Genomic DNA, 26,760 nt, shown 5'->3' with positions numbered 1-26,760 from the left:
CTGTGTCCCAGCAATTGCTGCAAGTACCTCAGAGAGAAAGCTGCCCTCGAGTTCCGACCGATGCCATACAGTCCCACTTCTCCCGTTTGAGTCTGGGTCTCCAGAGACTCGCCCGGAACTGGAGCTCAGAGCCTGAGACTCCCTCCTGATTGAAACAGACAACTGCGCCCTCAGCCGCCAGCCCGCTCCGCACACACCTCCGCACCTTAGTATTTTACTTCGGCACTGAGCCTCCTCTGAGTCTCGGTATGCTTTTCTCTTTCCCTCTAGTTGTAGAATTTCCACTCAGCCAGCCTTCCTGTGGTTCTGGGTGATGTCCGTTCCGTCTTTTAGTTGTACTTTTGAAGTTGTTGTGCGAGGCAGCAATCTCCGGTGTTTACCCATGCCGCCATCTTGGTTTCTCCCCCTATAAACATTCTTATAACTTTCATAATAAACACTCATAACTTTCACAAATTATTTCTACTCTAATTTTCCTTTCTTCCTGTTATATTCCTTTCTTTATATCCCTTCTTACAATTTTTACTTCCTCAACTTTAGTTCTTTTTTACTTGTACAGACCCTTTGTAACTTATACATTCCTTTTACAACTTACACATACCTTCTGCAATTTATATATACCTTCTGTAGCTTATACATATCCTTTTGTAACTTACACATACCCTTTTAGTTTATCTACTTTGCTTTTTCCCCCTTTATTTCTATACCTTCTATTACATGAAAACTATAAATTCCTTCTAATTAGTTTGAGTAAAGGTTAGTTCTACACAGGTTCCTCTATTCCCAGCTTCAGAGCAGTTGGAGTGGTAAGAAGTATGTCTCAGAGTCTATCTCTCCTCTAGTTGGCCTATCGTCCTTGCTCTGCTCATGTCTGTCTAACTGCTTACTACATCCCCCTCTAGGATCTTGGCTCCGAATTTTTTTAGGAAAAGAGGAGGCTGGGTTTCTTCTGTAATTACTTCCTACTGAGGCAGGTCAGAGGTTTCTCTCAGAGCCAAGAGATCCTTGCTCTCTGTCAGAGGGATGATGAGGACTGGGCATAGAAGGTGGCAATGGTGCGTAGAGGTGGCATTGCCTAGGTGTAAGTAGGGCTTGTAATCGGGGGGAGAGAAACTGTATTATAAAATTTAGTATTATTAGGCAAAAGTTAGAACAGTTTCTAATAATCTCCTGTTGAAACAATTGTTCTCCCTAAAATTTTTATTAAAGACTAATTTACTTACTATATTAAATCTAGTTATAATTTGGCCTGATTATTTGTATGAACACAAGGATAAGAGTTGCTTACATAGACTATTAAAAAATATATGCCTTGCTGCCCAGCCAGGGCCGCACTGCGACCCCCGCCGCCCGCCCGCCGCCCAGCGTTGGGACGGACCACGGCCCAGAGAGTGGCTGCGCGGGCGGCGGCCACTCCCCGTCTGTCCGTCCTTCCTGGGACCTTCGCCTCCGCACTCCCTGCGCAGGGCCCGCGCGCTCCTGCCGCCACGGGGCGGGAGCCAGGCCCGAGGCCACCGCCCCCCACGATGAAGGAGCCGAGGTTCTGCGAGGCACAGTGGCAGACCCACGTCTGCTAGGGGATCCCGTGCAGGAACCAGGTGGTTGGCCGCGGAGCCCATGCCCGGAGGCCGGCGTGGCCCCTGCCAGCATGCCGTGGGACGCACAGCGGCCCGGGGAGCGGAGGGCGCCAGCGCAGCGCGCCTGCGGGCGCAGAAGCAGTGCCGCAAGTCCTCCTTCGCCTTCTGCCAGGCGGTGCGCGACCTGCTGCCCGTGCGGCTGCGGAGGACATGCGCGCCAGCGAGGCCTTCCACGGGGACGAGCGCGGGCTCGCCGCCGCCTACTCGCCGTCCGAGGCGCTGCTCTACGCGCTGGTGCACTACCTGCCGGCCACCTTCCCCGGCTTCCGCTGCTGCGCCGCGCCGGGGCCGCCCGTGGCGCTGGCCGTGCGCTGCACCCGCGTGGGCGCCCTGCGCCGCGTCCTGCGCCCCGAGCGGGACTTCCCGGCCGAGGAGCGCGCGCCTGCTGGACCGCCGGGCTGCGGCCGCGCGGAGGGCGGGGGCACGGCGCTGCACGTGGCCTGCGAACTGGCGCCGCCCGAGTGCCTCTTCCTGCTGCTCGGCCTGCGCGATGGCGGGGGCCTCACGCCACTCGAGCTGCTGCTGCGCCACCTGGGCCACGACTCCGGGGCCACCCCTGCCACCGGGGCGCCCGCTGTGCCCAGAGAGGCGCCCGCTGCACCCAGGGAGGCGCGCCAGCGCCGCCTGCTGCTGCTGGACCTGCTGGTGCTGTACACGCCCGCGGCCGCCCGCCTGGCCCGCTGCGAGCTGCTGGGCGACCGGCCGCGCTGGCAGCGGCTGCTGGGCGAAGACAAGTTCCAGTGGCTGGCGGGCTGGCGCCGCCCTCGCTCTTCGTGCGCGCCATGCAGGTGCGGGTCACCGCCATCTCGCCCTGCCGCTTCCCCAAGGCCCTGGATGAGCTGCCGCCCTTCCTGCAGCCGCTGGACCTCTCGGGCAAGGGCTAGCCCGGGCGCCCTGGGACTGGACGTGGGAGAGCACTATTTTCGGAGGTTGTACTGGCACTTTACATACACTGACCGCTATACGTTAAAAAACATATATATATATTAGAGGCCCGGTGCACAAAAATTTGTGCACTCGGGGAAACGGGGGTCCCTCAGCCCGGCCTGTGCCCTCTCGCAGTCTGGGACCCCTCGGGAGATAACGACCTGCTGGCTTAGGCCTGCTCCCGGGTGGCAGAGGGCAGGCCCAATCCCTAGGTGCAGCCCCTGGTCGGGCTCAGAGCAGGGCCGATTGGGGAGTTGGGGTGCCTTCCCCTGTCATGCACAGAGCAGGGCAGATTGGGAGGTTGCGATGCCACCCTCAGTCACGCTCAGGGTAGGGCCGATCAGGTGGTTGGGGCACCGCCACTGTCACACTCAGGGCAGGGCGTATCAGGGGGTTGAGGAGCTCCCCCCTGTCACTCACAGAGTAGGGCCAATAGGGGAGTTGGGGCACCGCCCCCTGTCACACTCAGGGCAGGGCGTATCAGGGGGTTGGGGTGCCGCCCTCTATCACCCACAGAGCAGGGCCGATCAGGTGGTTGGGGCACCGCCACTGTCACACTCAGGGCAGGGCCAATGGGGAGGTTATGGTTGAGGAGCTCCCCCCTGTCACTCACAGAGTAGGGCCAATAGGGGAATTGGGGCACCGCCCCCTGTCACACACAGAGCTGCAGGGCGATCAGGGGGTTTGGGCGCTGCCCCCTGTCATGCTGATCCCGGTGCCGGGAGGCCCCGAGGCTCCACTGATCCCGGTGCTGGGAGGCATATTACCCTTTTACTATATAGGATAGAGGCCTGGTGCACGTGTGGGGGCTGGCTGGTTTGCCCTGAAGGGTGTCCTGGATCAGGGTGGGGGTCCCCACTGGGGTGCCTGGCCAGCCTGGGTGAGGGGATGATGGCAGTCTGCAGCTGGTCACACACCCTTCAGGGTGGGGGTCCCCACTGGGGTGCCTGGCCAGTCTGGCTGAGGGGCTGAGGGCTGTTTTCAGGCTGGGACTGAAGCTCCCAACCACTCCTTTTTTTCTCTTTTTATTCTGGGCCAGCTTTAGCTCTGAGGCCTCGGCTGTTGAAAACAGGTTTCTGGCCTTTGTTTACCGTCTGTATTTGATACAATGTTGTGGTCCAGCTGGCTGAAGCCCCGGCTGAGTAAAGCAGGTTTCTGGGGTTTTTTAGCTTCTATATTCGCAACATAGTTGCTTAGAGTTGCAGCTGAGATGCCGGCAAGTCAGGCGGGGAACGTTGGAGTTCTCCATCACTGAAGCAAGCAAGCCTCCCTGTTCGCATCAGCTGCCTGGCTGCCGGCTGCCATCTTGGCTGCCAGTTAATTTGCATATCACCCTGATTAGCCAATGGGAAGGGTAGCAGTCGTACGCCAATTACCATGTTTCTCTTTTATTAGTGTAGATATATATATATATATATATATATATATATATATATATATGCCTTGCTGGAATCTCATGATAAAGCTTACCCCCAGGGCAAAGAAGCTAAGCCACACAGTTGCCATCAGGCTTCACCTGCAATACCTATAGAGTTGGAGTGTATTCCTCAAGTTGAGGTCCCTACAGGTGTCTTGATGTTTCTTTCATGCCATCTCTCTGGAAAGCAACCTTTGTTCCTTACCTGGAAAGACTGCCATGAACCACATGACCAAGCAAGGTACCAGGCTATTTATCCAAGGGGCTTATCGGCTTCAGTCAGTCTTCATTCCTTAGAGCATCCTGGTGACATCCAGAGTCCTGGCCTGTCTCTTTCAGACATGAGAATCCAGCAAAGTTTTGGTTAATAAAACTACAATTGGAAACTGACTTATGTCCTGTTATGAAGAAATCAGATTCTTATTGGATCCATGCAAACACATTGCCATGAGAACAATAATTACCAAAACTAATTATTTTTAGTTTATTTAGTCCTATAATTAAACTCTTTTTCATCTGATTTTTCTTGCCAGTATTTATATAAATCTAGATACTTTATAGAGTAATATGACATATTGTGCTTTTTGTAAAGCACAATATTCCAACTTAACAGTTATAAATGAAAGCATATCAGAATCTAATATCATATATAAATAGAATATAATTATTATTTTCTTACTTATCAGAGCTCCCCATATACCTTAAGTATAAAATTTTACTTCATAAGGAGAGAAAGCATATCTTAAAATTCAAACCCTAGGAAGGTGGTCAAAGATATATTATTATTATTATTATTAATTATTGTTATTAAATGGTATTAAGTAATTTATTCATTTAAAGTAATTAACTTCCAGATTAATATAACATAATTATTTTAATCATATATATCAAACCTTTGCTTCCTAGGCAAATACAGGAAAAACCTTTTTTTCCTTACTTTCAGAAACAGGATTATTTCTCCAATGGAAAGCATACTGACATTGTTTTTTTTTTTTTTTTTTTTTTTTTTTAAATATATTTTATTGATTTTTTACAGAGAGGAAGGGAGAGAGATAGAGAGTTAGAAACATCGATGAGAGAGAAACATCGATCAGCCGCCTCCTGCACATCTCCTACTGGGGATGTGCCCGCAACCCAGGTACATGCCCTTGACCGGAATCGAACCTAGGACCTTTCAGTCCACAGGCCGACGCTCCATCCACTGAGCCAAACCGGTTTCGGCAACATACTGACATTCTTAAGAAGCATAACAGACGTAGTGAATTCCTTAGCTGAGAAACAATTCCCTGGAACTTGGAAATCCCAAGCCGGCTCCAATGACTTCCTGCAGTTACCTTCATTTTCTTACTCTTAGTTTTGGAGTGTTCCGTTGCGTTTCGTTGCATTCCTGGTTCCTCCTCCCATGGGGCACCACTTTGCCGGGACTGACAGGCAGACCCTGGGCAGACCCTGAGCGACGGATGAATGATTACTCTGACACACGTTTCTGTGAAAGAGGGCGCTAAGGCACTACTTGGCTATCGCCACCAAGTAGCCCTGTTCACCTGCCTCCTTTGGCATTTATTGTCACAACAGCTTGAACTAAAATTAACCTCTAGATACAATCAGCAGGGTAGGTATCCTTGAGTATATGCTTAAAGACTAAACATAGAGATTCTAGCAAAACACCCAGCAGCTCAGACTTGTTTGGACTGCTTCAGCAAGGTCCCCTCAGAGGCCCTGACCTTTCGGATAATCCTCCTTACAGACATTCTAACCAAGTCCCCTGCTTCTCCACAGTCAATGATGGAAAAAATAGGTTTATCATGAAAGTTTATATTCATGAGATTTATTTTACCATTTTAAAAAGTGCTGCTTCTAGATTATCGCAGCCAGACATAGAACACTCGTGCCACAGGCAGCTGCTGAATCACTAGGGCAGACACAGCCCTTGTAGAATGACTTACACTTTGGGAGGAAATTCAGTTGTTGTAGTGGTGACTGTTTATTTGAACTGAAATCATTGATAACAGACAAACCTTTTTTCTCATTTGATTGAAAGGGCTATAAAATTCAACATCCTGCTGGAGAAACCAAGATGGTGGCATAGGTTAACGCCGGAGATCGCTGCCTCAAACAACCACTTCAGAGATATAACTAAAGCACAGAAAGGACATCACCCAGAACCACGGGAAGGCTGGCTGAGTGGAAATTCTACAACTAGGAGGAAAGAGAATATCATACCCAGACTCAGAGGAGGCGCAGTGCTGAAGTGAAATACTCAGGTGCGGAGTGTGCGCGCGGAGCGGGCTGGCGGCGGAGGGCGCGGTTGTTGTTTTCAATCGGGAGGGAGTTTCAGACTCTGAGCTCCAGATCCGGGCGAGTCTCTGGGGACCGAGACTCAAACGGGAGAAACGGGACTGTCTGGCTTCGGTCGGAACTCGAAGGCAGCTTTCTCTCCGAGGTTGCAGCCATTGCTGGGGCTCTGAGAGGCAGAGCCCCTGGGGAAGGAACTGAGAGTTGCCATAACTGCTTGTTCCGCCCGCCCTGTAGATCCCCGGGGACCCGCCCCGCCCAAGCCCTGCACAGAACCATTTGCCGGATAGCCTCAGGCAAACGCTAGATTAGCACCGCCCTAGAGATCCAGCACAGAAGCCCTCCCACTACAGACACAGCAGACTCTCATAGCCAGTTAGCCTGGAGGTCAAATCACCCCGGTATTGCCGACATCAATCAAGGCTTAAAGGCAACAAGACTGCGGACAAAGACCACTAGGGGGTGCACCAAGAAAGCATAAAAAATGCGGAGACAAAGAAACAGGACAAAACTGTCAATGGAGAATATTGAGTTCAGAACCACACTTTTAAGGTCTCTTAAGAACTGTCTAGAAGCTGCCGATAAACTTAGTAAGGCCCTCGAAAAGACTGGTGAGACCGCCGATAAATGTAGTGAGATCCTCAAGAAATCTAATGAGACCCTCGATGTTGTGATAAAGAACCAACTAGAAATTAAGCATACACTGACTGAAATAAAGGATATTATACAGACACCCAACAGCAGACCAGAGGAGCGCAAGAATCAAGTCAAAGATTCGAAATGCGAAGAAGCAAAAAACACCCAAATGGAAAAGCAAAATGAAAAAAGAATCCGAAAATATGAAGATAGTGTAAGGAGCCTCTGGGACAGCTTCAAGCGCACCAACATCAGAATTATAGGGGTGCCAGAGGATGAGAGAGAGCAAGATATTGAAAACCTATTTAAAGAAATAATGACAGAAAACTTCCCCCACCTGGTGAAAGAAATAGACCTACAGGTCCAGGAAGCGCAGAGAACCCCAAACAAAAGGAATCCAAAGAGGACCACACCAAGACACATCATAATTAAAATGCCAAGAGCAAAAGACAAAGAGAGAATCTTAAAAGCAGCAAGAGAAAGAAACCCAGTTACCTACAAGGGAATACCCATACGACTGTCAGCTGATTTCTCAACAGAAACTTTGCAGGCCAGAAGGGAATGGCAAGAAATATTCAAAGTGATGAATACCAAGAACCTACAACCAAGATTACTTTATCCAGCAAAGCTATCATTCAGAATGGAAGGTCAGATAAAGAGCTTTACAGATAAGGAAAAGCTAAAGGAGTTCATCACCACCAAACCAGTATTATATGAAATGCTGAAAGGTATCCTTTAAGAAGAGGAAGAAGAAAAAAAAAGGTAAAGATACAAATTATGAACAACAAATATGCATCTATCAACAAGTGAATCTAAGAATCAAGTGAATAAATAATCTGGTGATCATAATAGAATCAGGGACATAGAAAGGGAATGGACTGACTATTCTTGGGGGGGAAAGGGGTGTGGGAGATGCGGGAAGAGACTGGACAAAAATCGTGCACCTATGGAAGAGGACAGTGGGTGGGGAGTGAGGGCGGAGGGTGGGGCGGGAGCTGGGAGGAGGGGAGTTATGGGGGGAAAAAAAAAGAGGAACAAATGTAATAATCTGAACAATAAAGATTTAATTAAAAAAAAATATGCACAGTCTGAAAATGCATATGCAGTATTATCATTTTCTTAAAAAAAAAAAAAAATTCAACATCCTGGCAAAGGAAGCAACAGGACCCTGTAGGTAACTCCTCTAATTGCCTTTAGCTCCTCCTTCCTTAAGGAGAGCCTCCACTCAGCTATACAATTGTCTAGGCCAGTGGTCGGCAAACTCATTAGTCAACACAGCCAAATATCAACAGTACAACGATTAAAATTTCTTTTGAGAGCCAAATTTTTTAAACTTAAACTATATAGGTAGGTACATTGTTATTAACTAGGATACTCCTAAGCTGGCCTTTGCTAAGAAAGTCCTCAATCTGATTGAGGTACGGTTTCTGAGGTCGACCCCTTCGAACTCTCCCATCCACACTCGTCTTGTATACTTATTTTGTCTATCTTTTGTCACCCGCGCGCGATTTGCAGACGCGACTAGCACTAACCACTGCACAATGAGACTGCTGACTGACTAGCTCACTCAACTCATGCATGAATCGCTCGCGCCTCCCCTGCACTGCATATCCCGTGGCCTGCCTGAACCGTGTCTCCGCAACGCCCGACCGACTGACCGCCCAACCAACCGACACGCCCCACTTCTTCTAACGCTACTTCTTCAAAATAGACTCGCCCAGGCTGAAAACCGACTTCTGTACATGGGCCACGAAGTTTCAATGGCACTGTACGTGCACACCCGCACGTGGTATTTTGTGGAAGAGCCACACTCAAGGGGCCAAAGAGCTGCATGTGGCTCGCGAGCCATAGTTTGCCGACCACTGGTCTAGACAGTGGGTGGCTTCCAGGCGGGCCCACCCATTTGACTCAACCAAGGCTGTGCTGGTAAGCTGACACTGGCTTGTTTGTTTTTTTAAAATATGTTTTATTGATTTTTTACAGGGAGGAGGGGAGAGGGATAGAGAGTTAGAAACATTGATGAGAGAGAAACATCCATCAGCTGCCTCCTGCACACTCCGCACTAGGGATGTGCCCACAACCAAGGTACATGCCCTTGACCAGAATCGAAACTGGGACCCTTGAGTCCCCAGGCCGACGCTCTATCCACTGAGCCAAACTCGTCAGGGCAGCTTGTTTGTTTTTAACAAGGAGAGAAAGTGGCAAATTGTGCCTGTGTACTTCAAGGACCCAAAGACCATTCCGGTAAATGTGAAATAAATAAGTGATCCATGAGCTGACTTACGCCTAGGAGAATGAGCCTACTGAGCATCAACAATACTATGTAGAAACATCATTTCTAGAACTAAGTTTGGGAGACCATATCTTGCCTGAATATGTACATTATTTACAAAACATTGCCTTTTGGCCTCTGGAATTTAGCCACTTTAGTCTGGCTGTTAAGCTGTTTCTTTCCATATGCTAGCTAGCCCATACTGCAGTTACAATCGTCGTTAAAATACTCTTATGCACGAATTACAAATAATTACTAAAGTAACTCTGCAATTATGTCAATATTTCTAGCAGAGTTTAAAGCATTCAGAATGTACGTAAAAGTATGTTTTGGTAGGGACCAGCATTTTTTTTAATCATTGCTGTTTCAATAATGCTTTGTACATAGCAATGCCCAAAACGGCAAAAACAGTAGCACCAAAACTTGCTCGAAGCCAAAACGTGGAGCTCTTGAGGTCAGCTTGTGTCATGTGCAGGTACATGGCCATTGTTGTCAACTTAACAAGGACATCTTCACTGGCTGCCTCAGCAGTACTGCAAGTGAAGGCTTGTGGTGGAGGCTTTTGTTTCCTGAAGAAATCAGCAGGTGAAATACTATATTCTTGTTTAACTTCATGCAGGTCTGACTTTGCAGCTATGATTAAGCAAAGGATTCTGCTGTCCATAAAGTGTTGCTTAAAAATTCTGGCACAGCCCTAGCTGGTTTTGCTGTGGATAGAGCATCGGCCTGTGGACTGAAGGGTCCCAGGTTCGATTCCGGGCAAGGGCACATGCCCCGGCTGCAGGCTTGATCCCCAGTGTGGAGCGTACAGAGGCAGCTGATCAATGATTCTCTCTCATCATTGGTATTTCTATCTCCCTTCCTCTCTGAAATCAATAAAAACATATTTTAAAAAATCCTGGCATGGTATTCAAAGGACTTGGGATTACTGACATCATATACCAGGCATGCAATGTCACAGTGCTCTCAGCCCCAGTGAAAGATTCCTATTCGGAGATATCATGCAACAAGTACTTCTCATCCACATACATAAACAGGGATTATTCACATAGTAGGATTTATGATCATCACGAATTTCCTTCTGCCTCATTAAGTTTCTTCCAAGAAGAGTCTGAAGAACTCCACTTTCCCCAGTTTTTTCACCCAATTATATTATCTCTGAACACATTTCTTTGAGTCTTTTTCCTGAAGGTCTATCTTTTTATCTCGTTACTGTAATGGCTGAAGCTTGAGACTCTTGTTCAGTCAATAGTGAACAGCCTAAGTACTTAGGCTACTTGGGGGCCAGATGTGATATGGTGTCCACACTACTATATCCCACTAGATTAGATTTGTTCCCAACCAATGTCAAAGGCAACCTGCTGTTTTTGTTCTTTCATTTATGAGAGGAATCCACCGACTTGTTACCTTATCAATAGAATGCTTGTTAACAGCATAAACTATGCAGATGACATCAGCCTGTGGTATTTCTTGAAGTTGCTCATCATTCTGTTCTGCTTCTGAATAATCTAGGTGTGTGTTGGTGCTCTCTCAGGGGCGACATCAGCTGGAATAGTGATTTCTTCTGCCCAGGGAGGAACCTCCTCTGGGAATTCTTCACTGACCAGATGGCTTCCCAACTCCAGGTTCTCCTGCCGACAGGATCCACACGTCCTTCATGTTGGCGGTGGTGGCGGCGGCTCATAGGGGCCGGGCTGGCATGCAGTGGACTCCTCTCTCTGGGAGTGCCCACTCCTAGGCACTGCTCTCCCCATGATGCCAACGCTGCCTGCCAGCCTCCCCCACCCCCCAGAGCCTAGGCTCCCCTGCCTGCCAGGCCACCTCTTCTGCTGCAAACCCCCATTTTATAGATTTTCATAGGAGGGGTCTATTTGCTTCAACAAGTAGCCTCTATCCAGTTACCTGGAAACTCGAGGCAGCTGGCACCGATTTCTGATTAATGTGATACTTTCTTGCCCCTATGGATGATGCCAGGAGGCACCTGTAGGTGCTGAGTTCCCCCTGGGTGCTGGGAGCCTGTTGGAAAGGGCAGGGTATCTGCAGGTGGGGCATGGGGAGCAGGGGCATAGGGATCCCAAAGGTCACTATGGTGTGAGAGTTGCCTCAGCCTGAGGAGAGGCGGAGGCAGGGTGAGGGAGGCAATGGAGACCGCCTTCAACATGCATTAAACCTAGAATTCCATACAAGTCAAAACAGTAATAAATTGGAGTTGAATAAGTACCTTCAGACATGTGAGGATTCAAAAACTTTAGCTTCCACCCTCCCTGTCTTAAGCGCTAAGGGGCGGGCTCCTGAGTTCACCAGGAACAAGGAGGCCCGGCTCCTGGGCCAGCTGGCTGTGACTCCCGCTGGGGACAGCGCTCTGTGGCTCCTGGGCCAGCTGGCTGTGACTCCCGCTGGGGACAGCGCTCTGTGGTTCCTGGGCCCCTGGATGACCTGGGTGCCGCCTCAGAGCCACCGCCATCTCACACTCCTTCCCTGGGGCTGGCACAGCGTAGCTAACATTTGACGTGGTGAAGAGATGGTGCGGGCAGCAATGCGGGCTTTGTGCTGGCGTGGTCTGCCGCAGCGGCCTGCCTGGGAGGGTCTGGAAAGGTCTGACATTTTAGCAGTATGTCACCCTCAATGCCAGAGAACCAGGGCCAGGGCTCCGTCAAGGCAGGCTGCCCTCCGCTGAGGAAGCAATGCCTGCCCAGGACTGCGTGTCCAGCCTTCCTGCAGGGGCCCCGAGCTAGGTGGTCTACCAAGTCCCCCCTTTTTGTTCACATTCAAGCATCAGGCTGGACACAACGCTCCTTGGCCCCACAGCCCAGGACAATAGTGTTCTAGGTGGTGGGACAGTTCCAGGTGTCTGACAGGCAGGGTCAGACCGAACCTGGGCTCAGCAACCTCGGTACTTGGGTTCTGGCTAGGAGAGAATTCAGAGCTAAGACTCCAACTGTAGGAAAACATTTATTTGGAAAATCACAGGGGAGAAAAGGTCAGGGGTCACGGGGGGAGGAGCGAGGTCCCTACAATGGATTGCCTGGCGCCAGGCACCTTGACCTGCCCATCGTCCTGGCTCTGCTCACGCCCGTCCACTGCGACCACATAACTGCCCCACTCCCCAGCCCGCCCCCGCGAGCGTCCGCAGCCCCCGCCCCCTCCCGCAGTCCCCACGCGGCCGGGAGGGGCGGGCGCACAGGAGCGCGCTTCCCGAGCCCTGCCCGCCCCCGGGGCCCAGGCAGAGGCGGCAGCCCTTCCTTGCCTCCTCGCCAAGCCCGGCTCCGCTACCAACAACTCTGGAACGCGCCACCCGTGGCGCCGCCGACCGGATGCGCCAGCCCGGCCCCCACTGGAAGCAGCCCAGGCCGGCTCGCTTTGCCGGCGCACACAGACGTCACTGCCCCGCCTCTGGCTCCGCCCCGCTCCAGGCGACCCGGAAGTTGTATTTGCGACCCTGCGTTCCCTCTCCCACAATACCCCGCGCTCTTTCTTTCCAACTTGCCGGGCGCGGTGAGTACATGGCGCGGTGGCTTCAGCCATCGGGCTCCATCCTCGCCCGCAGCGGCGCTTCCCGGGCTGGCGGGCTCTCCTGAGCGGGGCCGGGGCATCGGGGTCCCGGGACGGCAGCCTGCCCGGCGCTGAGGGCTCGCAGCCTGGGAGAGGGTGGCCTAGAGCCGGCGAGGGGCTCTCGGGGCGGCGGCGCCGAGCGGCGCGGTGCCTTGGCCGCGGGGTGGCGGACTTAGCTCTGTCCGGCCTGGCGCTCGGGGCGGCGGCGGCGCGCGGGGCGGGCGGGAGGACGTGGCCGTGCGCGCCCCGCTGCTCAGCCTCCTTGTCGCTTCGCTTTAGATGGCTCCCGCCAAGAAGGGTGGCGAGAAGAAGAAGGGCCGCTCCGCCATCAACGAGGTGGTGACCAGGGAGTACACCATCAACATCCACAAGCGCATCCACGGCGTGTGAGTACCGCGCGAGGCCGGAAGGCCGGCGGGGCCGGGCAGCTCCTTCAGGAGCCGGCCTGTGCTCCATGGGCCGCATGCGGTGCGGAGGGTTCGAGTCCCGCTGGAAGGGCCGGCGGACAGCGAGGTTGAGGGAGGCTCCGGGAGAGCGGCCGGAGCAGAGGGGCTCGTCCCCCTCGGAGCGGGGCGTGGGCTCCCCCGGGCGTGGGCAGGCGAGCGATGCGCCGCGAGAGAAAGCGGGCCTTTCAGTGCCTCCCGGCTCGGGGAGTGGACCCGCGGGGCGTGCCCTCCGGAACGTGGGCGCTGGCCGGGCTGGGACCCGAGGCAAAGGGGAGGGGGACCTGCGTCTGGGGCGCCAGGTACTGGAATGGGCGGCCTCGCTGGGACGACGCGTTTTTCAAGGGGCTCAGAGGTGCAGCTCGTGGGCACCGGTGGCTGTCGGCGCTGCACCCCGGCCTGGGCGCCTCGCCTGTCTGGGGTCTCGGTGGCTTCCGGAGCAGGCATCGGGGCCTTTGCGCATTGATGCTGCTTCCGAGGAACCGTGGCCGGCCACCACCGCTTCCCTCATTTTGAGCTTTATTCTCGCCAGGCCCTTGTGATGGGCACTGCCAGCGGCCCTGGCGGGGTCAGCAGGGAACCCAAAGGTCCTGCCTTCCCAGCTCACTTGCAGGCAGTTAGACCACGTACTTAGACATAAACGCTAAAATACGCAAGTGAGAAGAGGTGCTCTACAGGCCACCCCAGTCCTAGGACTTGGAAAGTGGAGGTGGCCATTGCAGGTGAGCCAGTCTTTCAGGCACTTCGTGCTTTGTTACAAAGCCCTAAGCGCAGGCCTGCGTGGCCTTCTAGCTGCTCCTTCTCCGTCCGGGTGGAGTCCCAGGACTCCGTCCCTCTGTCTGTAGGCCGGTGTCTACAGCTCAGGCTCTTGGGTCAGGCCACCCCTGCCCTCCTGTTTCACTGGCCAAGGAGCTTGTCCTCTTGGCTCTGCCCTTCCTCTGCCCCGTCGCACGGGTCCCTGCGGCATTCTCTGTCCCTCGGTGGTTAGTTGGCAGCTCCCTCTCCTGGTTCCCTTCCCCAAACCCCGGTGTGTCCTCACCCTCCACTGGCTTCCCAGCCCACCCCGAGTGGAACCCAAAGGACTTGCGGTGGTTCCACGTGGACTGGCCGCTTCGTTTCCTGGTTGAGGGAAGCTGGCTTGTGTCGGCCCCCCGCCCCGTAAACGCTTTCCTCGCGCATCCCTGCCTGGCTGCCTGGGCACCTTGGGCTGTGGCCCCATCTCCGTGGCCATCCCGCTCCAGCCCGCAGCCCGTCCCAGTGCTCTCTCCCTCGTCCGTTTTTGTCACATCGTTTTTGTCACACTCGAGACACCGGTTGATGATGCGCCCCAGGGGTCGTCTCACACCCTGTTGTGGCCTCTGGCACCTTTTGCTTCCTGGTGGCGAAGCATGTAAGTGAATGGTGTGACCTTGTAGAAATAACCAGGAGCTGGTGAGAGGAGTGGGGAGCAGGGGAGATATGGTCAAGTGGCTGTGGGGGCGTGGAGAGCCGGGTTTTCTGTGGGGCGTGGACATTGAAGGTTTAGAGCAGAATGAAGTCCCTGTGACAGGCTCCGTTTGCTGCTCTTACTGCATCCGATACGTTTGCCTCCTGACAGGAAAGAGCACCATGAGGCGCCGTTGGGTTACAGAGGTGAACCATTGTGGGCCCCTTCTGACCGTCACACAGTGAACACCCTTTATTTAAAAAAAATTTTTTTAAATATATTTTATTGATTTTTTTTTTTTTTACAGAGAGGAAGGGAGAGGGATAGAGAGTTAGAAACATCGATGAGAGAGAACCATCGATCAGCTGCCTCCTGCACACCCCCCACGGGGGATGTGCCCGCAGCCAAGGTACATGCCCTTGACCGGACTCGAACCTGGGACCCCTCCGTCTGCAGGCCGGCACTCTATCCACTGAGCCACACCGGTTAGGGCTAAAATTTTTATTCCAGAGAGGAAGGGGGAGACAGAAACATCAGCACCTCTTTAGACTGTTCTCTCTGCGCCCCCTTGGATTGGCCTACAAATGTTTGACCGTTTCCGCCTGTAGTAAAGTGTTGCTTTTTCACGTTTTTAAGTCAAAGCATTAAATTTCAGTGGATGTCTGTGTCCTTATCTAAACAGCACACAGAAGGTGCAAGCTCAGAGCTGGGACCGTCGGGAGTTAATGACGGTGCCTGGCACCTCCCAAGAGCTCCGTAGCGTTGACTTGACCTCAGGTGTTTGGTAGGGGCTCCGTGCGTAATGTTTATAACCTCTGCTCTCAGCACAGACCAGGGTAGGGAACTTAAATTCGTACTGAGTGGGCTCCAGAAACATGCTGTGTCTGAAGGTGTGACAGATCTACTTAGCATATTCCTGTGGGTATAGCGTATGCTTTGTGCTCAGGCATGTTCTAATGGCATTCTTAGATTCTCTCCTCTTGACAGGATAGAGTTTGGGGGCGCTTTTGCTTATCAGGAAAAGGTAGGCCATGGTATGTGCTAGCATTCCTTCAGGGTCGTGTGCAGAGCCTTATCCTCCGTCACGGGAAGTGGGGGTGCAGCTCCTGTTGTACCAGTTGCTGGGCATTAGCGCTGGTGGAAAAAAGGATTGTTCTGCCTTGTTAAAGTTTGGTTTACGTTTTTTATGAAAATAGGACATTCAATTTAATTTTGTGCTCCTTTAATTCATTTTTTACTTACGTTTGAATCTAAGGGGTTTCAAGAAGCGTGCCCCTCGGGCACTCAAGGAGATCCGGAAATTTGCCATGAAGGAGATGGGGACTCCAGACGTGCGCATTGACACCAGGCTCAACAAAGCTGTCTGGGCCAAAGGAATAAGGTGGGACATTATGTGTTATAAGAGTTAAAATTACACCAGCTGATCCACTTGCACTGCACCCTGTGTATGAGCTCAGTAATCACTGGTGCATGTCCTATGTGATACAAGGGCAATATGCAAATTGGCCTTAATAGCTGAACGACCACTTGACCAGTCACTGTGAGGAGCACTGACCACCTCTCAGTCCCTTTCCTCCCATCACCATCGACGGATGGCGAAAGGGAACCGAGGGTGGGTGGCGGGTGGTGCCAGGCCAAGGCCCCCACCCCGTAGGTCACCCCACACAAGGTGGCCCGTGGTGGGGGCGGGGCTGGTGAGTGGGCAAGAACAGCTGACCTCTTGGTCCCTCCTCCTGGCCGGCCAGCTCCGATCTCCCAGTGGCAAACGGGGAGGCGGGGGAGATGGCCCTGATCACAGGCCAGGCCTAGGGACCGTACCTATGCACGAATTTCGTGCGCTGGGCCTCTAGTGGAATTATTAAAAAATAGTGAGGCAATAACTCAAAGGGGGTTAGTGTCTGCAGAGAAGCCTTTGGATGTGGTATTTGTAATGAGACCCAAATGAGGGTCCAGCAGTGCAGGGGCTGGTAGAAGTGCTGCACAAAGAGATGTGGTATGATCTGGGAACAGGTTGATGAAGGTGGAAGTCAAACAAGTGACTTGAAGGACAGAATGAGGATGGAGAGTTAGGCAGGAGGCAGATCATGGGGAGTCTTGTAGGTCATGACAAAGAGTTTGGGTTTATCTCTAGAAGCCACTGGAGCACTGGTTTTCAACCAGAGGCAATCTTACCTCCCCTCCCTAGGCACACATTTGGTGGTCACTGGTGGGGTTGCCACAGGCCAAGGGTTCTGGAAACATCCTAGAATACACACAGCAGCCTCCACAACAAAGAATCACCCAGCCCCAATGTCAGTAGTGCCGAGGTTAAGAGACCCTGCTTAAAAGCAGGAAGGTGTTTTTGCTGTGAAGGAAGATGAAGGTGCCAGCATGGAGGTGGGACTAGCTAAGGGCAGTGAAGTGATAGGGGCTGGGCGGTGGTATGAGCTGGCGTAGGACAGGGTGTGGTGTCTGGGTGGCTTTTCAATGTTGGGGTTGAGTGGGATGACAACCCTTGAGAGCAGACTGCAGTGGGCCAGCAGTTCGAGTTCAGTAGAACTGTATCTAACAAAGGAGCCGCCAATGATGGCTCCTTTGAGATAAGTGGGGAGTGGTGTCAGAAGCCAAGAGCTGCAGGTTTCCGGACACTTCACATCCTCTAACCGATGAGAGTGGACTGCCTGCCTGAGGCAGGGAAAGCGCATGTCATCGTCCCGTGTTCAGTGTAGCCTGCAGAGGGGGGTGTTTCTCCAGATTTACCTTTTAGACAAGCCCATCACCAGTTTCTGTGCTGGTGGCAGAGGACCTGGCAAGTTAGGCTCACGTTTCCACGTTGGTCAGGTGTCCTGCCGGCTCCCTATCAGGTTGGAACAAAGGACGGAGCCTTGGAAGCCTGTTACAGCAGTGGGGACAGGATGTCTGAGGACCCCTGGTGCCTGTGTCATGATAGGGGGCGTTGACCTGACCAACACGTTTATGTTACTTAATTAGGAATGTTCCATATCGTATCCGGGTACGTTTGTCCAGAAAACGTAATGAGGATGAAGACTCACCAAACAAGCTGTACACATTGGTCACCTACGTGCCTGTCACCACTTTCAAAAGTAAGTTTCATGCCGCTCCTCAAGCTGCCGCTGGGGAGGGCGCGGGCGGAAGGTGACACACCTCCTTCTGCAGGTCTGCAGACCGTGAACGTGGACGAGAACTAATGCTGCTGGGGAGGGCATGGGGTGAAAGGTGACGCCTCCTCTCCTTTTGCAGGTCTGCAGACCGTGAACGTGGATGAGAACTAATGCTGATGGTCGAATAAAGTTATACAACTGCCTTGGAGGTTGGTTTTGTTTCTGACGGCAACGTAATGTTTATAACCTTAAAGTAGTTCCCAACTACAGAACCATTTGGAGAGGTCTCTTTAATACCATGTCTGTATCCCTTTTCCCAGCCCCTGGAGTTTGAGTATATAGACAGGCCTAACCAGGGTTTTCTAGGTAATTTGGCCGTGTAGCCTGGCTTTAGGACCCCACAGGTAGTTGGGACATTGGAGGTGCAGTGGTTAGTACTTTTACATGCATGTTTCATTGATTCTAAAAGATAAACATTTCCCAGAAACTGGCATGTAGAACTCAATTGCCATTGGCCACTTTTCATTTTAACAAACTGAAATGATGCAATTCATAGCATCTTAGGTTTAACCCTCTTCGGTCCAACCTCGAGGCTGACTCGACAGAACAGGTGCTAGGAGCAGGTCCAACGTCGAGCAATAAGAACATTAAAAAGTTCAACATTCAATCCCGTCAATTAATTTGGACCAGACTGTTTGAATTCCAAAAACAACATTGGATCACGAAGGGTTAATGTGTATTGATAAAATTGTCTTCTAAAGTAATTGATATTCTGATGGGGTAATTTACATTTGCAGTTAATGTCTTAGCTCACTTGTAATAGCCCCATGAGATATTTTTAGTTCCAGTTTACATGGGGCTAAAGCTTATCCAGCCCAAAATCTGAATTCGGCTGAGAACAGTGCTGCAGGGATGATGCTGCATTACTGTGTGCAGAATTGCAAGGGTTAAAGACCCCACCGTGGTACACTGCTGACTTAGAGCACCAGGTGCTGGGGGAGTAGGGGGAAGTCCTCCAGCCTCCGTTCACTGCACAACCCAGACCTCAGAACTCAAATAACTGCGAGGTATAAACAAGGACGAAAGTCGGTACAAAAATTTCTTATTAAAAATCTTGGAGGCCAACATTGATAGCATAATTTATACACAACATTTTTGTAAGGAAAGTGAATACAACCAAATATATTAAAATGGTTTCAATTACCAGCATTGAAACAAAATTTGTGCAAAGAAAAAGCCTGATGCAATTGCACAGACAGTGGCTCTTAGATCTTCAAAGTGAACTTGACTCTAGACCTCCCATTGTCCAAGTGAAAAATGAGCTTGGGCGTTTCTTAGTCTGGGTCAGCATCAAGCACTGGACCCGTGTTCTGTCTGAATGGAAGCATCGCAGCAGCGGTGCCTATTTCAGTGAATCTGATAGTCAAACAGCCTGGCCTGGCTGCTGCGGCTCGGTTTGTTGGAACAGCATTCTGTGCACCAGAAGGCTACAGGTTCGATTCCCAGTCAGGGCACATGACAGGTTGCAGGTCCCATCCCAGGCCAGGGTTTGTATGGGAGGCAACCAATATCAATGTCTCTCTCTAAAAGAACACAATGTTGAGGGCTGCATCAGTTCCGGCCACGGATGGGCTGTCAGGTTGCTTACCTAGATGCCCAGAACGAAGACTATACTCAGAATGAATGAGACTGGAATCTGCGTTTATGGGCTGACAGTCCACAAATGGGTGGTTCTTGCTTTGTTATGGCCAGCTCATCTCAGCAAGTCACTATCTTGCTTAAGTTCAGGCAGTGATTGGCTACTCATTTCAAAAGTTTTGAGGTTGTACTGATTGATCTTGGCATTTTCAAGTTTGGATTTAATGTCCAGTGGCTTTTCAAAAAAGTTTACTAATGACTGTTCAGTCAGAAGTGAAGCTAAAATGTGTTCAAGGGAGATTGTCCAGTCCCCTTCCGCCTCTTCAGGAAATGCCCTGGTGTTCTGGGGAGCTGTCCCAGTGTCCGTGTCCATAAAAACAGAGTCCTGCTCAGGAGAAGGTGCTGAGGCCCGCGGCCCCTCCCCGCTGTCTTGGGAGCAGCTCCTGGAGCTGCTGCTGCTGCTGTGCTGCCCCACCTCCCCGATCTGTAGCAGGAGCGTGGTGACGGTGGCAATGGCTTGGTACAAGTTGTTTTCCTCTGGGTCTTCGTGGAACATGCTGTACAAAGTTTTACAGAACTGGATAAATTCTCTCTGGAATACAAAAAAGTATATAGCAGCATGACCAGGATGGAAGTATAGTGCATTCTTACAAGAACTTGGAAGCAAAACATGAGAAAAGGTAGCCTCTGCCCTTTGCCTCCAAGGAATTAACAGCCCTCTCAGAAGTGTGCTATTCATCTACACAGCTACTGGGTGTGTGCACACCTTTCAACCCACAAGTGCTGGGATGTGGCATAGAAACCAAGGTTTTGGAGATTCAATTGCTGTCATACCGGTGAAGCAACTGGAGTGTACTAGTTTTTAGGGAAGAAAGCTGTGTCCACGGTGCCCCCATGTTATCACCAGGGAAGACACTGACTCTTGATCACAACCTGGGTAAGTGGGTGTGATAGAAAAACCTTTCAGACATGAACCAGCCCTGGCTAGTTTGATTCTGTATCCAGCCTCAGCCTGTGGACTGAAGGGTCCTGGGTTCGATAAAGGTCAAGGGCACATGCCCAGGTTGTGGGCTTGATCCCCAGTAAGGGGTATGTGGGAGGCAGCTGGTCAATGATTCCCTCTCATTGATGTTTCTATCTCTCCCTCTTTCTGAAGTCAAAAATACTTTTAAAAAAGACAGGAAGCAGTGTGTCCTGTTTTGAAGACATTTTAATTACCACACTGTCTAGCTCCCAGAAGTTACAAAACCCTTTGATTATGGTTTTGGTGGTAAAGGAGCCCCAGCTTAATGATTAGGCTTACTTCTGAACAGATCGACAAAAGTTAATTCACACAGAATATAATCCATACCTGGCTCATTTGGGGCAACTCGGTCTCAGATTTAGCTTTTTCTTTGGCTAAATCCTTAATCATCTGCTTTAGCTGTTTCTTATAGTCAGAGGCATCATCTGAGACAAAGGAAACAATATATAGTTTAAATAATTTCAGTAAAAGCAAAACAGAAGGGGAGATGAGAAATTAAACCAAGATCTACAAACAGCCTAGGTAAATGGGGGAGAGCAACGGACCACAAAGGGGGTGTGGCTGCTGGGTTACTTGCTACTAGAGGACTGCGGGCAGTCACTCGGGACACTGCAGCCCTGTGGGCTCCTGGCCTTGGGAAGCAGTGCTCAGTACTGAGTCTCAGGACAGGGAAAGTCTAAGGAGAGCTGCCATCCGGCTCCTGACAGTGAAAAGGTACATGCCATTTGCTTTCCCAAAGACCAGGGGTCTTGATGTGGACAGCAGAGGGTTCTTCAGTGGTGACTGGCTGTCTTGGTCATCTTCAGTGAGGGCTTAAAAAGAGATTGAACAAATTACTGTAACCAAAATCAAAGCTTTTGGGGTAAAGAAGCTAATAGATAAGCTAAGCCAGCAGCCCCCAGCCTCAGCTGTAGCCTTTGCACGGTCTGCGGAGCCCAGTGCATACCAAGGCGATGCCTTTCCCTGGTGCCAGTCCTGCTGTGGTTAATGACGTGCCAGTTCATAGGACTGATAGGCACTGGCCTGGAGTGTGTGGAGTAAGATCCATTGTGTTTAAATACAAGTTTATATGTACGTATGTCCTACACACAAATTTTACACAGAATCTTGAGATGGGATAACAGGTAATTTAAACTCGTGTTTTCCTTTGAGCACATGCTGTTAAATAATTTCTAACAAATTGCAAAAAGCTTTACTGGATGCAAAGCACTTTATTACAAGTTTTGAATTGCACAAAGGTCCGGTTATATCAGAACCCTGATGCACTGCTGATGGAGTAGAAGGTATTACAGCCCTTTGGGAAGGAGTCTGGCAGTTCCTCAAAAAGTTAAACATAAATTACTATTCAACCCCCAAATTCCACTAGACAGGTAGGTATACACCAAATGGGAATGGAAAAGGGTCAGCTCAAAAACTTGTACACCGATGCCTGTAGCAGCGTTGTTCCTAAGAATTGGTGAATGGATAAATTATGGCATGCTCGTAAATCCGAGTATCACATTCACCCACAAATGACATACTGGTACATGCTGCCACCCTGATGAACCTTTAAAACGTACTAAGTGAAAGCAGCCAGACAAAAAAGAGCACATACCACATGATTCCTTTTCTAGGAAATGCCTGGACGAGGCAAGTATGTAGACTCCACAGAGCAGTGGTTCTCAACCTTCCTAATGCCACGACCCTTTAATACAGTTCCTCATGTTGTGATCCCCAACCATAAAATTATTTTTGTTGCTACTTTATAACTGTAATTTTGCTACTGTTAGGAATCATAATATAAATATCTGATATGCTATATGTGTTTTCCGATGGTCACTACCCACAGGTTGAGAACCGCTGCTCCAGAGGAAAATGGATGAACTGGGGCAAAGCCACATGGTATGGGCTTGCTTTCTGGGGTGATGACAAGCTGCACACTTTAAATAAATTGTACAGTATGAGTTATAGATTAATAAAACTTACAAAGGGGATTATGGACAAAGGATCCTCATTTTAAAAGCAACCTCAGCTTATTTGTAAACCATTCACTGTGAAATCAAAGGCAAAATTCAGTTGTGATGGAACAAATGCCCACAAGATGGCACCAAAGCCTTGATAAGCTACCCTCTCCTTGGCAGGTTTCTGTTTCTTTTCCTTTATTTTTTTTCTTTTCTATTACAAAGATAGTCATTCTCTTTCCCAACCTTGTCCAAGACAAATTCTACACAGTGGCACATGTGAAGCCACTCAGAACTGAATAGGAGGAAAATTACAAACACTGGGTGGTCCTGGGGCCAGCATGATGGAAATGGACTCCTGGGAAACAGGCCCTGAGATGTCAAACAGGACACGGTCTCTATCCTCAGAGCTTGGGATACCAAGCAAACCTATTCACAAGTCACTAACAGATGCTTCAACGCAAGAACCAATAAACACAAATGTCATGGGGGCCTAGGGCAGGAAGATTCACACAGTGGACAGTGTCCAGAAAAGGGGCAGATAAAGTCAACATTGACGGAACTGGAAAGGCCAATCAACCACAGAGCAGGGCTTCCAAACTCTCCAGTCCTGGCACAGAAAACACGACCTGACTGGGCACTAGGACACAATGCATTAGGGAAGAGAGTAAACCAAGTTTATATACAATCCTCAAATGTACTTACAGCCTTTTAATGAGCTATTTGAACTTTTATTATAAATGTAACCTTATTTTTGTAATGCCAATCTATATAATAAAGAGCCAGGGTCGAAACATCTAAGGCTTGTGGCAACCCAGCACTGACTGCCTTAGGGGGCTACAGATCAGGCCTGGAGAAAGGCCTGCAGAGAGAGAGGCAGGCAGGGTCTGATCCGTAGCCGCTGTGGCAGCTGTTGATCAGAACTTGCCTCTCTCTCCCAGTCTGGCCAACAGCTGTACCTCCATTTCTCTCCAGGCCTCCACCAGGTTGCTGATCAGGCCCCATTGATAGGCCCAGAGATGCTGACTGGCATAGAAACTGACCAATCAAAACCAAATCTGGGTCAACTATGAGGAGCCGATGTCTGCCTAGGAGGTGGAGCTTTTGACACTGACTGACATAGAAATTGACCAATCAGAACCAAATTGGCCGGCAGAGGAGGGCAGTTGGGGGTGCTCAGGCAGGCAGGCAGAGAGGTTAGGGGCAATTTAGGCAAGTGAGTGGTTAGGAGCCAGTGGTCCCAGATTGTGAGAGGGGTTTTTGACTGCCAGTTTAGGCACGATCCCTAGGGATCGGGTCTAAACCGGTGGCCAGACATCCCCTGAGGGGTTCCCTGATTGGACTGGGTGCAGGCTGGGCTGAGGGAACCCCCCCCCCCTCGGTGCACAAATTTCATGCACCAGGCCTCTAGTGTGTGTGTGTGTATAAAATTCATAATTCAAGATTATAAATGAATTAAACATTTAAAGTTTTCATTATGTCTCACTTCAAGGACTGCACAAGTTAAAATCTGGTGAATGATTTACATTTGGTTATCTGAAACTCCCTTATCTCTTACATCTGCTTTCAATACAATTTGGCCTCCAGATGCATTTCTCCATCATATTTTCTTGCAAAAGCAAAATAGTGCTCTCCTGTTCCTCCCTCCACGTGGTTGGAAAAAACAAATATGGGACTTGAATTTGGATTAGGAATTCCGAGTCACTGATGAGAAAAACAACTAAAGCAGCTGTCGCCAACCTTTCAGACTTCACAGACCACCAGCTGTGTAAAGTATCCAACTGGTGTCTCAGGTATCGACTGTAAAAAAGTCACTTGAGGTATATAAGTACTGGATTAATCTAATATCTTAATGGATTCCTGACAGTAATTTCACAAAATTTTTTTTAAGTCAGTTTGTATTCTACACTTCATATTTTTAAAAATCTTCTAGTGGCATTTTCAACTTGGATTCCAATCCAAAGAACAGATCTCTCACCAAACCCAAGCTGTCCATTGCCAAACCAGTGTGCCTGGCATCACTTCTGCCTGGCTGGTGTCAGCACTGGCCAAGTTGTTAGACAGAAGGTGAACTGTCACTTTTTGTATCCTGTGAGAAGTTGACCTTCGCAAGTTTCCTCGGTACATCATGTTTTTCAGAATCATTCTCAAACTGAATCCTCACCCTGACTGCATTCTCTGAAGGAAGTTCTTGATCCTGGGAGGAGTCGTCATTTAGCTAATCTCTTTCCACCTTGGCTGGTGACCTGCTCATGTATGCCACGTGGGTCGTACTCACTGATAATGTGGCCTTTCCTATGAACCAGGAGGTCATGGATCGATTCGTCAGGGCATGTGCCCAGGTTGTGGGCCCGATCCCCAGTAGGGGTGTGCAGGAGGCAGCTGATCAATGAAATCTCTCTCACTGATGTTTCTCTCCCTCTTCCTTCCTCTCTGAAATAAAAATACATTTAAAAAGTAGTAATAATGTGGTTCTTAAGAGCAGTGTAGTGACCCTTCAGTTTTCTTGGTTTCCAGTAGGTATTTTGACATAAGGGCACGCTCCCAAAAGTGGGAGATTATAAGTTTATTTTCAGTATTGTTTCTGAGTGTAACCGTAAGAAAAGACCGATCAGAGAGAACCAAGATGGTGGGTATAACCTGAGTGCCGAATTTTCCTCTTAAGCACACATTAGTCATCCTGACTTACTAGTCTCTGGGATATTGTTCAGCCCTGTGTCACCTGAGACAGCAGCAAATCATCTGGACATTTCTTTCTTTTCTTTTTTTTTTTAAATATATTTTATTGATTTTTTACAGAGAGGAAGGGAGAGGGATAGAGAGTTAGAAACATCGATGAGAGAGAAACATTGATCAGCTACCTCCTGCACACCCCCTACTGGGGATGTGCCCGCAACCAAGGTACATGCCCTTGACCGGAATCGAACCTGGGACCCTTCAGTTCACAGGCCGACGCTCTATCCACTGAGCCAAACCGGTTTCGGCTGGACATTTCTTTTCTGTTGCCTTTGCTAAGCAGTGGAGCCAATGAGTGAGCTCTCCTAGAACTCGGAGGGCCTGAGGCCCTGCCTCCACTTCCTGAGTGGCAGCAGAATCCTCAGCTCAGGCCCAGGGTCAGAGGCTGCAGGGGCCAGGCGCTGGGCCTCCCACCAGGCAGAGGGATGTACTCTGGGCCTCCATTCACACTGTGACCCGCAGCAAACCTCCTCATGAGAGTTCAACTCTTCCAACTAGTGCATCTGTCCTACCTTTAATACAAAAGTTATTCATTATTGGTGGAATGCACATATTTGTTAAAATTAAATTTATTTAAATGAAAATACTTTATTGTGGCTCGTCATGGCCTTGGCAAATTGATGTGTTTAACTGCAGGTTTTAGAGCAGCCGTGGGCAAGCTACGGCCCACGGGCCGGATTCGGCCCGTTTGAAATGAATAAAACTAAAAAAAAAAAAAAAGACCGTACCCTTTTATGTAATGATGTTTACTTTGAATTTATATTAGTTCACACAAACACTCCATCCATGCTTTTGTTCCGGCCCTCCGGTCCAGTTTAAGAACCCATTGTGGCCCGCGAGTCAAAAAGTTTGCCCACCCCTGTTTTAGAGTCTGCATTCTTAAGACTTTAAAAAAAAAAACTGCATAAAAATTCAAATATTAAATAAATCAAATCTTCCATTTAACAATTTAAATTCAGAGTCACACAATATAAGTATTACAATTTTATACATTCAGAACATTTTTGAAAAATGGATTTTCTGAAGCCATAAAGGTCTTAAATTGATTAATAGAATTAAAATATGCCTTTTAGAAATAAACTTGTAATTTGGAAACAATAATTCAATATGAAGTATTGAGAATCAAATATCAATCTCAAATGATATCAAAAAACTAATATATTTAAAGCTATATCAAGAATGAGATCTGCTGAAACCGGTTTGGCTCAGTGGATAGAGCATCGGCCTGCGGACTGAGAGGTCCCAGGTTCGATTCCGGTCAAGGGCATGTACCTGGGTTGCGGGCATATCCCCAGTTGGAGATGTGCAGGAGGGAGCTGATCGATGATTCTCTCTCATCGATGTTTCTAACTCTCTATCTCTCTCCCTTCCTCTCTGTAAAAAATCAATAAAATATATTAAAAAAAAAAAGATCTATATGATCTTTGTAACTTTTCTACAAATCTAAAATTATCACAAAATAAAGTTATTTAAAACTCAAGATGAAATCATTGAATAAAATTAAGTCAATCATGTCGTATTTAGCAATACCAGATAGAATGATTATGAAAAGACGGTAATGACAATGATGATAATAAATAACTATGCATGTCTTCTATGTTAGTAGAAAAACATGAAAAATAAGAGCAAATTATGTTGGCGTAAATGGCAAAGAACTTTACTGATTCTGTTTGCAGGGAAGTAGCAATGAAGTGCCATAGCGCGCCCCGGAGGTAA

General features: G+C 49.5%; 2 protein-coding genes and 1 pseudogene across 15 annotated transcripts in view; 2 read left to right on the top strand and 1 right to left on the bottom strand.

Annotated features, from left to right (window-relative positions):
- Positions 1 to 1,591: 1,591 nt before the first annotated feature.
- LOC118679009 lies at positions 1,592 to 6,082 on the top strand (annotated as a pseudogene).
- Positions 6,083 to 12,526: 6,444 nt separating this feature from the next.
- Positions 12,527 to 17,914, top strand: RPL31 (ribosomal protein L31). 2 transcript variants are annotated; one of them, XM_036355528.1, is made up of 5 exons: positions 12,527 to 12,679; positions 13,016 to 13,122; positions 15,861 to 15,986; positions 17,576 to 17,688; positions 17,846 to 17,914. In XM_036355528.1, the coding sequence occupies exons 2-5, from the start codon at positions 13,016 to 13,018 to the stop codon at positions 17,875 to 17,877; spliced, it is 378 nt and encodes a 125-aa protein (XP_036211421.1). In that variant the 5' UTR covers positions 12,527 to 12,679; the 3' UTR covers positions 17,878 to 17,914. The 2 variants fall into 2 exon arrangements, with proteins under 2 accessions (XP_036211421.1, XP_036211422.1); XM_036355529.1 differs by having other exon boundaries at positions 17,762 to 17,909.
- An 877-nt stretch (positions 17,915 to 18,791) lies between these two features.
- Positions 18,792 to 26,760, bottom strand: part of TBC1D8 (TBC1 domain family member 8) — a 109,071-nt gene continuing 101,102 nt past the window's right edge. For 7 of the 13 annotated variants that reach the window (XM_036355517.1, XM_036355518.1, XM_036355522.1 and 4 more), the window contains 3 exons: positions 21,091 to 21,180; positions 20,696 to 20,793; positions 18,792 to 19,936 (listed from right to left, as the gene is read on the bottom strand). In XM_036355517.1, coding sequence (XP_036211410.1) covers positions 19,460 to 19,936; positions 20,696 to 20,793; positions 21,091 to 21,180 — 665 coding nt within the window. In that variant the 3' untranslated portion in view covers positions 18,792 to 19,459. Of the gene's footprint in view, positions 19,937 to 20,695; positions 20,794 to 21,090; positions 21,181 to 26,760 lie in introns of those variants that run through there. The other 6 variants (XR_004975133.1, XR_004975135.1, XM_036355520.1 and 3 more) reach the window with 5 other exon arrangements.

The sequence above is a fragment of the Myotis myotis genome, unplaced genomic scaffold (genome assembly GCF_014108235.1).
Source record: "Myotis myotis isolate mMyoMyo1 unplaced genomic scaffold, mMyoMyo1.p scaffold_m19_p_22, whole genome shotgun sequence".
Taxonomy (NCBI): Eukaryota; Metazoa; Chordata; class Mammalia; order Chiroptera; family Vespertilionidae; genus Myotis; species Myotis myotis.
The sequence above is the reverse complement of the archived record's forward strand: the minus strand, read 5'-3'. Positions and strand labels throughout refer to the sequence as shown.

Bases quoted from the DNA above. Each gene is read 5' to 3' on its own strand.
- RPL31 (XM_036355528.1), top strand. From the start codon at position 13,016: ATGGCTCCCGCCAAGAAGGGTGGCGAGAAGAAGAAGGGCCGCTCCGCC. The intron at 13,123-15,860 runs GTGAGTACCGCG...TTTGAATCTAAG, and splicing joins CACAAGCGCATCCACGGCGT to GGGTTTCAAGAAGCGTGCCC. The intron at 15,987-17,575 runs GTGGGACATTAT...TTACTTAATTAG, and splicing joins GTCTGGGCCAAAGGAATAAG to GAATGTTCCATATCGTATCC.